We start from the raw sequence: 13006 nt of genomic DNA, 5'->3' as shown, positions 1-13006 counted from the left end.
TGTCAACTTCAAACTATTAATTGTCAAACTTACACCCAGATTTTGGGCATAGTGCCTTGTTTTTCTTGAATTTTTTAATAGGACACAATTTTTTCCATCTTTTAAACTTATTTCAGGTATTTTCTTTCAAGCAATTTTTGCATTAATAGTGTTAAATATTTGCATTTACTAAATAATTCATCAATATAAGATGTGGTATCTAAGTTCTTCAAGTGATCCTAGAATTATTTACATTTTACCAGATAAAGAAATTGTTGTTGGGAGAAGTGTTGATACTGAATGTTGTAATTTCGCCATACCAGATGACTCTTCTATTAGTAGGAAGCATGCATCTTTGTCAGTTTCCGGTTATGACTTGATTTTGCAAGATTTAGGCTCTAAGTATGGGACCTTTATAAATAACTTTACAGAAAAGTTAGAGAGTGGAACAAAACACAAAATAAACATTGGAGATAATATTAAATTTGGAAAGTTAAGTAGTGAATGGAAAACACATTTCATAAATTTGACATCATGTACTTCAACATTAAAAGGAGAATGTGTTAAAAAGTTAAAAGAGAATCTTAATAAGTTGGGAGGTACATTGAAGAATGACTGGGATAGTTCTTGTGGATATTTAACAATGCCTGCTATCACTTTAACCATAAAAGTGGTTCTTGCATTAGTACAAGGATCATATATAGTCAATACTGAATTTTGGAATAAATGTGTGGAAGCAACTGCTAAGTTGATTACATTACCTGATCCAAAAAACTATATGCCACAAATTATTGAGTCCATACTTAACAAAGAAACAGTTTCCTTTTTACCTGATGAGAAGAGAAAAACATTGTTTGCCGGCAAAACATTTATTTTTTTCTCAAGGAGACAACTTGATATGTATAAAAATGTTCTTATAAATAGTTCAGCATCTGCTCTTTTATTAAGTGAAACAAAATTGACAAAGTCAATGCTCTGTGAAGGAAACAAAATTGTTATACAATATAACCTAATATCAACAAGTCAAGAATCACAAGTTCAGCGTAATCAAATTAATGACCTTGTAAACTATTTAAAAAGTAAAGGTAAAAGGGTTATAGCAGATGCAGAAATAGGTTTGGCAATTTTATATTGTTCTTCAAGTAAATATTGTAATCCAGACTTCAATTTCCCAACTGAAGTGATTAAGAAGACATCCAGTGAAAGTGTTACACCCGCAAATATATTGGCTCATGAATCAGAAGACCCTCTACCTTCTGGTTGCAAACAGGAAAAAGTAGTAATAGATGAAAGTTTAAATTCTAAAATAGATATTTCCACAAGTAATGATGATTTTAGTATTTCCAAAAGAAAAAGAGTTGAAGAGGATATGGATATGGCAAATCCTAATAAGAAAGTGGCCATTGATAAAGATACAAAACATAGTGAAACATCTAATTCAGCAAAGAGAACGTATGAAGACAGCGATGGTATGGATTCAAATCCAGTGAAGAAAATAGCTATAGAAACTCTTAATGAAGATAATGACTTTTTTAATTTCACTGCATCAACATCAACTCGAATTGAATCTAGTGAAAGTAAAAAATTAAATTTAATGAAGCCATTAAAGAGGAAACAAGATTTTGTAGATGATGAAGATGACAATTTATTTAATTTTGTTGAAGACAATCCTAAACCTACAAAAATCTTAAGAGATACATTGGAAACTGAAAGGACTATTTGGAGTAAGCACAATAACTTAAAGGAGGAAAATAATATTAACTCTGTTTGTGAAAAATTTGAAATATCTGCTTTAAGAGGTATTAAACTAGATGAGTTAATGCAGAGTAATTTAAAAATGGAATATAAAGCAAAGGTAAAGTCCGAAGATGATAGTGGTTTAGATGAAAAGCTTAATAATCTTGATTTAGGATCAACTACCATAATTTTGAGATCAGACTTAATTGTGAAGAAAGAGCCTGTACAACTGAATTCTGATGAGATCAAAGTTAAAAATTTCAAGAAGTTTAAAAAGGTATGGCCAATCAAGATGCAGATTAGTATTATATCAAAATCATCTGCAGCATCTCATGATGGATCTGATAAAAATAACATATTAAGCAATATTGCCCTGTAAAATAAATGTGTATGTTGTTTCTAAAATATGTATGATTGTATTTTATATTATGTTAAAATAATTATTGTTGATTTTATAATGACAATAAAAACTTAATGAGAAAAAAGGATTTTTATTTTTCATAGTTAATAGTTCACAATAGTTTAATCTTCTTCACTGATTTCAGCTTCAGAATTACCTTCTTCACTCTCATTTTCATCTTCCATTCTGTCTTCATCTTCTATATTATTTTCCTCTTTATTAATTCTAAAAGTAAAACATTATCTAACAATTTTTTTAAAAAAAAAAGCAAATAAAAAGACCCCTTACAAAATTCCTTATGTTGATGCACAACTTAGACATCCACAAAACTAAATTTGTAGCCTGTCTTTAATGCACAGAAAATGTATTACCTTTTCTTATTCTTTCCTACAAATCTAATTCCCCTTCCCATCCCTTTACAAAAGAAGGGTGAAAAGTGACCTTTTAAGAATTAAGTTTTTTTCACTCACCTATCTCCTTTTTTGGGTTTCTTTACATGCACAGTACCGTCAGGTTCTACTCTAACTGTGCTGCCTGGAATAGTACTTAGCTCATCTTCCACAGTAGTAAAGTGCTTGGGTTTCTTATGTGCTAGCTTAGGAATTCCAACAGTATTTATTGATCCTGTTCAAAAAATATATAACATTAACAAAGAATCTTTATCACAATAAAGGTCTTAAAACTTTAACATAATGAAAATAATGGTCAATAATACAAATATATACTAATATTAGCTATCACCCGCAACTATGAGCGGAGTTAAAAATACTTAATTAGTAGCCTATGTGTTCTTCTAGGTTATGTTCTATCTATGCCAAATTTCTATGCAGCCTTTTTAATATACATTAAACAAACATCAGTCCATCAATCTAAACATACACATTTATAATATTAGTAAGGTGTTAATCAGTGTAGTACTTACTTAGTGTAAGATACAAAGGCAATGACAATGATAATGGCAGTTTTAGAGATATAGCCCTTATATTGGCCTCTCCACCTGGATATCTGTCTTTCAACTGACTTATTAATGACAGAATATTCTCTTTCAAATCATTTTGTGCCATGCTTGTATGACCAACTAAAATAGTTGAAGTGTGACCTTCGTTCAAACGAAGCATTGTAGTCCTCAATCCTACGGTAACATCTTTTTTGATATTCCCTTTCTCATTCACTTTGACTGGTATCAACATATTGTGCTTTTTGAAAAACATTTTGCCCAACAAATGTGAGGCATGATTTAACACCCTTGTGTCAACCATAATGAAGTCATGTTGTGTTAATAGTCTCCGTTTTAATTCAAATTGATCATATTCCACCTTCAATTGCCTTAAAGGCAAAACCGTTTTGACCTTAAAAAAATTAATAAACAGTATTCTTTTTAAAATTGATGTTAAAAATAAGACATAGAGTAAGCCTACAGTTTGTAAAGAAAATGCTTACCTCAGTTACTCCTGCTTCCTGAAGAATATCTTTCCAATGATCTATTGTTGGTTCATGATCAATTCTCTTTCCTTTTTTTAAATCGGGAGTAATAAGACAAATTTCTCTAGTAGATGCAGCTGTACTGTGTGGCAGCACACTACAAAATTAAAATAAAATTAACAATATAGATGTTATGTGTACAACTTTCACAGGGGAAGCATCATTGAAATATTACTTACAACTTGACATTTCCTCTACTGCGAGGTATTTTAATACAACGTATTTCTGCAAAAATGGAGGTTTCAGTACCGAAAATTGTATTTTTTTTGTTATGGTGTATGGTTAGTTTTTGTAGAGCATTGAGGCAGGAATTAACAAGATCTTCCTTAACTGCTTTTGATGGCATCACATATTTAACTTTCTTTGCCTTTACCACTTCTTCTGTGTCTTTAGGTACTTTATGATCACCAATATTGTCCAAAATCTTCTTATCTTCTTTTACATTAATTTTTTCTTCAGCATTTTTATGTAGTTTACCTAAACTTCCATTCTCCTTTACCTTGGTTATTTTCTTAGCATTTACCTTTACTTTACGTAACTTATTAACACTAACATCTTCAGAAATCTTATTATTTTTCTTTGCTTTAATAATTTCTTTGGAGTCTTTTTGTAGTTTCTCTACATTTACATTTTTCAAAATATTGGTAATTTTCTTTTTCGCATTAACATTGCTTATCTTTTTATTCGGTTTGAGTTTAATACTTTTCTCTTTGCGTTTTTCTAAATTAGGTTTGACGGAAACCATGGTATAAGGAAATATTTTTAATAAAACAATTAACCCTTGTTTACTCGTTAGTTTTAAAATATTTTAGGTTATAAGTAAGGTTAAGACATGACACATGAGCACATGACATTTGTCGAATTGACAGCAACACACGTGCTCGGCCGGCTTAGTGCTTCCAAGACTGTTAAAGTCAAAATAAAATCGATTTATTGAAAATGAAAATTTGATTTTGCTTGCTTTTTTTCATTTACATCATTTAATAAAATTTATTCAGATGAGTAATAAATATCTATATCTACTGTAATAAGGGGTATAAAAAAGTAGTAGAATATTTATGTGCGTAAAGGCCAGGCATAGTATGATCATAGTTAACAGTAGCAATTACAGAGGTGCGATATTGTATTGCTTTAGACTTTTGGCAGCGGTCCAGCCGCCTCTCGTCGGCATCTAACGTGTAATCGAGTGCGATCTTTCGGTAGGCTGATTATTCTTTTTCTAATAATGCCTAAACTTCAATCGAGGGGGAGGGGCACATAGAAAAAGAATATTTCACCTTTTTATGTCTCTTCCGACAAATTCACTTCCCCTTCCCAACCTTTCCCTATAAGAGCAGGGTGGAAAGGGAAAGAGGACGGCACGCAGACGAAACGCGAAGTTGCTTCCACTTAACGCCTGCCTTCTATGTGGTCGTGGTATTGCACCAGGCGAGCCGACCAATTCGTGCAATACATGTTGTGCTGGCATCTACCACTGTTAAAATGTGTAGACAGATTAAATGGCTACAGTCAAAATTTATGTTCGAAATAATCACGTAATATAAAATCAGAGATGCAAGCAGCAACAATTTATAGTCGACTTCTTCTTTTATTCAACAGATTACACCGGCCTCTGTATTGCTCGATGAACAAGAACAAAATATATTATTAAAGACGCGGTAATCATTCTATCCCGGTAACTTACGTGAGAATTAACCCGACAAACTTACTACCTACGTGTTGGTGTAAGATCTTCATGCACATAGTTTTAATTATGAGTTTTAAATATAGCTGCAGTGCTTATTTTTTGTAATGAACACGTTGATAGCAATCACTCTAGGTATGCTTTATGTATCTTTTTTTTGGTTCAAAATGTCGGAATAAATATTTCTTTTCAGTATTAAATAAAACCATAAATTCTCTAACCAAGTGGACGCCTGTTACTTTATTTAATTTACTGTTTGCACAAACGAAAGCAGTAAAAAACTAAACAAATTGCACTACTTCGATGCAGCTTCCAAGCCGAGCTATCTTCTAAATAATTACATTATCTACTTTATATCTTTAACCGTAACAATCAAAACTTTTTTTTAGATTATTTATTTTCCTATTCACTATACATAATGGCATTATGGACTACGCTTTGGTTATTTATCCTAATCATTGAATTGCGGAATTGGAAAAAAAATTGTTACTCTTATTTACTTCTATGTATACTAAGCCTATGTCACAGTTTTGCTACATTTTATTTAATTATTTGTAAAATATTACATTCATGTCTGATAAAATTACAAAGTTATAGATATGGCCGTGTTCGTTTGTTAACACAAATATTTGGACGTGATTAGGATCAGGATTTAGATTTAGCTTACTTATAACATTATATAATAAAATCCCAGTATATACATAGTAAACAGTTATTATGAATATTTAATCTTCAATTGCATATTTTGCCACCTCGTCGAATCGCATTACTATCGCAGCGGGTACAATAAGCTACGCTCCAATGAGTGCAGAATAATTATTCTCTTTGTCGCCTTATGACCTACTGCATTTTAAAAATATGAATCATTTGATCCTAAGCGTAGATTTAGCAAATTAATTCTACAAATATTTCTTAGTGACCAATTAAAAACCTTGAGAGCGACAGTATGTTACTCAAGGTGGGTTTTCATTGATAACCATATTCAATGACAATTTGAAACTACAATGAGATAATATTGCTGATCAAAAACGCGATATTTTTATTGCTAATAGAGTAGATATGGAGTCAGCAGGTTTATATAATCATAAGTAAATCTTTAAAAATCGTAAAAACAATAATATTTTTTAACGGGAATTTTGTTGTCAAAAACCTATCGTAAGTCAGACAATATAATGTGTCTACCATAAGTATGTTGGCAACAAGTTCTAGAAGTCAAAATTGTAAAGGAAAACACCAAATGCAAGGGAGTGTTTTGGAATTATTTTGTCAACAGTCTATTATGTCACCCTGTATAAAACAAACTGAGAGGCACCTTTTACATCAATGAGTAAGAGAAAAGATTTTATGAAAAAACGTAATGAAAAAACGATTTTACGAATCGTAATTCCTAACGATATAAAGTTAAGTGCAAATTCAAACTGCGATGTAAAACCAAGCAGCTATCGGGTACATAAAGTTTTCAACGATTCCATGTTAAATAAATGTATAAGAAAGTTTACACACAGTAACAAGGCTTAGACGGATTTCGTTTGTGATTCTCTGAAAAGTTGTAACACTAAAACCATTTTAGCCAACGGGGACTTTCGCATTTTGTTTTATGTCGCCTAGAGGATACACCTGTCTGTGAAATATGTATACCAGAGGAGTCGTGGTCGAATATTGAACCTACATTTTATGCATTAAATTTATTACTTACTTGCAAGTTTACGATTCAATTTGATTAATAATAAAGGAAAGTACCAATGTACATACATAATTGTCTACCAAACGAAATTTTTGTTCTCTGTATAAATAATGCAGATAATAAATATTTACTCACCGTACGTAATAAGTGTAATATAACATAAAGTCATCTCTTTATACAGGTGACCTGGTACACTTCAGTGAAACTACACGAGTCGTTTGACATCACACCATGAATAAAACAGACAAGGTGAGAGATATTGTGTTTCTGTCTTACTAAAACTGTCATCTTATAATGTAAAGGTGTAATTAAATATTATTTTATGTGGCTCTCGATATACCTGCAAACAATTATCGAAAATGACTAAAGCATAACTTAACTGATATATAAACACGGCTAAACACTCACGTATATTCGTCCGGTGGCGGCACCGACTAGTTTTGAGCCCATCGGGGGCCCTTCACCAGGATGAGTGGTATTATTTCACGGACGCGGCCCGTCGATCACTGAGCGCCCAGTGTGTATGTGCCCAGTGTGTGTGTGTATAATGTCTCACGAAAGTTTGAATATTTTAAAGCATAACTATTTAGTTTTTGGCGTATTTTCTTTATGGAAGTAGAAATCATTGCGAGTTATTTATTCTATTTAAACTGGAGTCTGTCATTCTTTATTTATTTTAAACGAGATACAAGATATAACAATGTCATTTCATCTGAAGAAACAAGTACCTAAATCTCCGGTAGCCACGTTACAACGTTTTGCGCCGTAATCCAAACAATGGTCCTCATGCAAAATGCAAACGTTAACCCGTCCGACTCGAATTACCTACTCGAAGAACGGAACTGCGGTCTCTTCTAGTCACTAAGTAAACATTCTAACTTACGAATATATTTCCAACACTGTATTTGTTACATCATTATTACATTTACAAATCGGTTTTTCATATGGACATATAAAACATCTATCATCATTTTTTGTCTTTTGACAAAGCAGAAAATATATAATATTTAATTAAAAAATGTTCTTTGTTTAATTTTTATACGCTATAATTACTAATTATGTATCGTTAAACTTTTTAAATCTGTAGTAATACAGTTCTAAAAGATTAACGAATCTTAGTTCTAAAGCTCATGAATTTAGGTTAGTTTTTATACAAAATTAATTAGCTAAAAAATCTAGTACAACCGACCAGTTAATACTTAAAACTTTCTTTAAGGCCGTATTTTTTATACAAATTGTAGAAGCGGCAAGTGGCAACGACGCCGAAGGATTCTCTCGTTTAAATATTTACATTCCAACAATAAGAGAAAACAAGGCTACGCCGGTTTCTCGGCGCTGAGAAATGTGTACGTCTTAAGGTAATGAGGAGTGCCATGTTCTATTATACTTTTTGTTTGTTGAACAGAGAAATGTCAATATCGCGTGCCTTCATAGATTACCTTAGCCTGACATAATGAAGGGAAAAGAACAATAGACGTTGTATTCATTGACCCAGAGGCTTGGTTTAGTGACATCAGTGATGACATATTTTATATAAGACTTTTTAAACTTTCGTATCTTTCTCATCCTGCTGAAATACTCACAGTAGATTCGAAATATAATTTAGTAAGGAATAGATGTATATTTATATAAATATAACTTATAAATAGAGTGTTTCATCCAAGAACTTGAAGTCTATCGATCATTTTGTACTGTTAAATTACCCCAACCTGTGTTCCTGGAGGCCATTTATCTCTTTACTTTTGTGTTCCAGATTGTGTATCTAATTTTTAAATATCAACTGAGGATACCAATAATTTTTTAATGAAAATAACATTTAAGATAATAGTTCGTTTTGATTCTTTCACAAAATAAAAACAGGTTATAAAGTCTTAAGCTGTGCTTGTTATCTCGTTTCATATTTACCATTTTTACTTAGGTATCTACTACATATTTGTCGTATTAATCCAGAGTTAATTCGACGTATTTATGCATTTACGAAGGGACCCGACGTGTAAAGGGTCAACAAGAAGTGCTGCGGTATAAATTCTCGTCTAAGCTTCTTTGAAGGCGTCTCTACGTAACCTTGATAAATGTATACAATAGGCTTATTTTTTAACACAAAACATTTCAGTAAAAATTAAAACGAAACTTTATTGTTAACCTTAAATATTGTTATTTTTATTACACTTACGTTAAACTTCATGAAGATTGCAAGTAGCGTTTTGTTTGAAATTACTTATATAGACATTTTCTACTTTGTTTTCAGAAACAAGAACTGTTATTTATACAACAATAAAAACATAACAGTAATTTATATTACGGAGAAAACGGTTCATTAATTGATACTGTGGACAAACTTTTCAAATAAAAGGTCAGGGAATATTTGTTATGTTGGCAATGTGCCGAATAAAAACTCCTGTCACGTAGTTTCTCGTAGTAAGTAGTTACTGACTACGTTGCAACGTTAATGAGAAGGCTCGTTGACTCCCGACGTCTTCATAACTGTTTAAACAGAACGCTTACGCCCTCAACATTTCATTTGGATGTTTCTCAGTTATTAGATGCGCATATTTTTTCCACTCAAATTGCTATAATAAAGAAACTGTTTTATGTAGATTCAAATGCGTTGGTGTCATTAAGGTCAAATGGGAATTTCTCATCAATTTTACTTAACTTGATGGTAACAAATGAAGCTTGAATTTCTGCACAAATTACGTGAAATATCAAAGTTCACTTTTGTTAGTATGGTAAGGATATACAAGGGCGAAGGTTATTTTAGGATGTTATAAGGGCGTCACCACGTAATGATTAGATTAGGTCGAGTGGTGGGGTGCTTGTAGTTTTTTTTTCTTCGAAGGAAAATGATTAAGTTATGGTTAAATTTTTAAATGAAACCATGTTTTTGTAAATATTACCATGAGTATGTATAAAATTGAGATAAGGTCAGTTGAAAATACCCCGTAAAATTTTTTCGCGCTGGTAATTTTCCATCCACGGGTATCTGAGAGACGGGGAGCTTAAACTTCGTAGACGATTCAACTCAAAAAAAGTAAAACTCGGCAAAGCCTACAAATTACCGCCTTGCCGTACTTGAATTGCCTGTTTATCGACGTTGCGAAACTCCGCCACCAAAGAATTGTAGAAAGGAAAAATATCGTTAATTCAAACATTTTTGGCTTTCCGCCAGACAGGAATATCAACATGCCGAATCTTAAGGAGATTTATGTTTTTCATTGCTTTATCGGCCTATATGTTTCTCTGTTTCTCGCTTAAAATATATATTTGAAAATTATAACGAACGATTAAGCAAGCTATGATGATATATCGGTTTGATAAAACTGTTAAGGTCCACCTTCATATTGTTTAAAAATATGAACTAGCTTTTTATAAACGTTATATGGTGGAAATAATGTTATTGGCAATCAAATGCTGTTTACAAACTTGATAATAGAGTTAGTACACATTAGTTAGTTTTGAACATAGGTAGCAATAATTAAGGACCGGGTTGAGTTTAATTACGTTATCTTGCAATGGAAAAAAATATATAATCTAGTTAACAACAGTGAGCGAAGCTAGCCCTATAGTATCGCTCAGCAAGTATTACTATTTCAGATTTTTGTCTTAGCTTAATAATGTATTTCTTCTTTTTTTAAATAAAATTGAAGATATTATTAATCAGAATTTTAGTGTATTCCTAACACTATGTTATTATTTTATATATTACTAGCTGTCGCCCGCGACTCCGTTCGCGCGGGTTTAAAAATAGATGTTGGCCGATTCTCAGACCTACTCAATATTCTCACAAAATTTCATGAGAATCGGACAAGCCGTTTCGGGGGAGTATGGGAACGAAAATTGTGACACGAGAATTTTATATTTAATGACATTGTAGAAAGATTTGTGAGTTCTTTTAAGGCATCGCTTTTTCCTAATATCATTATTAATCATGGTGGTATATAGATTTCAAACGAAACTACACTAGTACTTTAGTTATATAAACATTATACAGTTTGTAAATGAGGTTGAACATAATTTACACGATTATTATGCCATATCACTAAATCCGTTTGTGTTGCGGTCAATTCACGCTCATAATTAATTAATAGATTCAAATATATTATATTATTTGAATTTTCATAGACAATACAAGGGAAGCATATTGAAGAATATATTTGTATTTTGTCAACTAATCATTTGAGAAAAATATATTTAAAATAAGTACGTTTAAAACTTAAGTTGTCTTATTTACAAGTATTTAAATACTTTACTATGAGTTATTATTAGTATTTACAGTAATTAGATAATAAAATATTTTATACAAAAAAACATTTAAAAGTTCTAAAAAATATATTAAAAAAGAAAAGACAGCGAATAATTTAGAAAATCTTGGATAAGTAGTGTTTTCAATCATCTTAAGGAGAGCGAAGCATGGATTATAAGTAGATCAATTTATTTTAACTCCCAAACTGAGTTCTTCGTTTAAAATTTATTATAACGTTTATTGAAAACGTTCTCAGTCGGTGAATACTGCAGCGGGCAGTGTGAAAGCGCCGCTATGAATCAAATAGCAGATAACAAATGGCACAACTTGGCATGCGCTACACTGATGAGTCGCCCTTACAACTCTATTGAATAATAAATTTAACAAATCTGCGATCATTTTGATTTTCAACCGAGAAAATATATTTGATATTCTTTTTGGAACAAAGAAAACGACAGATGCGATTCAATTACAAGCTATGAAAAGATTCACTAAAGATTAAGTTTTTATTAAAGTCATTTATCTTTCAAAAACTGGTAATGTACTAATTCCAATATTATTAAATATTTTTTGGTAAAGTATTTCTTAAAAATTTTTGAATTACAGCACTTAGGTAATCTGCAATTAATTTAACAAAGTTATATGCCATGTTTAAAAAAACACCCTCTACGTGAAATGCCACTTGTGACGTACACAGTTAAATTATATATGCAATGCACATAAAGTCGAAGACTACCGCAAATAAACGTTATTACCAGAAGTTTTGTTTTCAATTTGTCGCAATAAAGTACTCTGTGGAGAACAGGTGAACTTATATATTAGTTTTACTTTGCTAGAGAGAGTAATGATCAAAGTTCCGACCCTATAAAAAGACCAACTCTGACAACGGACGGATATAGCCCCCAGATACGGTACACTTTTATAGACTTGCTATCCCAGATTACACTTCAGCCGCATAGGGGTGACAGCACGAAAAGGTGTTTAATATGAAAATAGATAGTGATATTTTTATCCTAATATTAGCCTACGGGTGATCGATACTGGCTCTGACCTTTGACTAAAATAGAACTTATGTTAAGTAAAATAAGATTATGACATTTTATGAATGAATTTTCTCATTATGTAGGTGAAACAGTTATGGACACATTCAAATAACGATGTAAGTTATTTTTATTTACGATACTCTACATATTTTAAAATACGTTTAGGTTACAATGGAATTGACGTATACATAGAAACCTATATACATTCGTGCAATAAACATTACCCTTTGAGTCAGCCGGGTTTTATACGTTTGCATAAAAAACATGGTATTTCGTTGAGAGCTTTCTGTTTTAAATCGATATATAATTGAATGTTTTTTGCTATAAAATAAACAAAAGGTCATTTAATTCTCCTTCTTTTGTTTAGTCCCTTGTTTTTTCAATAACCAGATAAGATTTTTGATGAAACCCTAAGATTTTTGTATGTGATGATTAGATTTAGTGGTCGTGACCTATATTATCTACCTCAATTGTAAAACTGGCGTAAGAAGTAAATATCACTTCACGCCCTTATTCCGTGTTCTCTAGTCGCTTTTTATTTAATGAATAACTAAAATACAATTCAGCAATATTATAAATGCTAATGGCCACTTTTTTGGATACTCCTAATTTGAATAAACAAAGAAAATGGCGGGTGTTTATAACTAGTGCGGCGTTCCGTTGAAGCAGCCGACTCGAGAGTCTCCACTGAAAAGAACTCGGTGAATAAATAATGTGCACATTTCCGTAGCCAACGGATATGGCAGCCAACGCA

The 13006-nt window shown here is 31.6% G+C and overlaps 2 protein-coding genes across 2 annotated transcripts; one reads left to right on the top strand and one right to left on the bottom strand.

The window, feature by feature from the left end:
- Window positions 1-20: 20 nt before the first annotated feature.
- On the top strand, window positions 21-2115 carry nbs. Its single transcript, XM_013313553.1, has one exon. The coding sequence runs from the start codon at window positions 191-193 to the stop codon at window positions 2093-2095; it is 1905 nt and encodes a 634-aa protein (XP_013169007.1). The 5' UTR covers window positions 21-190; the 3' UTR covers window positions 2096-2115.
- Window positions 2116-2187: 72 nt separating this feature from the next.
- Window positions 2188-4444, bottom strand: LOC106119161 (ribosomal L1 domain-containing protein CG13096). The gene is made up of 5 exons (XM_013314058.1): window positions 3778-4444; window positions 3557-3695; window positions 3039-3465; window positions 2587-2740; window positions 2188-2341 (listed from the first exon to the last, which is right to left on the bottom strand). Exons 1-5 carry the CDS (start codon window positions 4341-4343, stop codon window positions 2239-2241), a joined length of 1389 nt encoding a protein of 462 aa, XP_013169512.1. The 5' UTR covers window positions 4344-4444; the 3' UTR covers window positions 2188-2238.
- Between the last annotated feature and the right edge of the window lie 8562 nt (window positions 4445-13006).

The sequence above is a fragment of the Papilio xuthus genome, unplaced genomic scaffold (genome assembly GCF_000836235.2).
Source record: "Papilio xuthus unplaced genomic scaffold, Pxut_1.1 DF827542.1, whole genome shotgun sequence".
Taxonomy (NCBI): Eukaryota; Metazoa; Arthropoda; class Insecta; order Lepidoptera; family Papilionidae; genus Papilio; species Papilio xuthus.
The sequence above is the reverse complement of the archived record's forward strand: the minus strand, read 5'-3'. Positions and strand labels throughout refer to the sequence as shown.

What these genes read in the sequence shown, in the direction of transcription:
- LOC106119161 (XM_013314058.1), bottom strand. Translation starts at nt 4,343, where the DNA reads ATGGTTTCCGTCAAACCTAATTTAGAAAAACGCAAAGAGAAAAGTATT. An exon ending in AGGAAGCAGGAGTAACTGAG is followed by an intron (nt 3,466 to 3,556) that starts GTAAGCATTTTC and finishes AATTTTTTTAAG; the next exon opens with GTCAAAACGGTTTTGCCTTT. An exon ending in AAACCCAAAAAAGGAGATAG is followed by an intron (nt 2,342 to 2,586) that starts GTGAGTGAAAAA and finishes TTTTACTTTTAG; the next exon opens with AATTAATAAAGAGGAAAATA.
- nbs (XM_013313553.1), top strand. Translation starts at nt 191, where the DNA reads ATGTGGTATCTAAGTTCTTCAAGTGATCCTAGAATTATTTACATTTTA.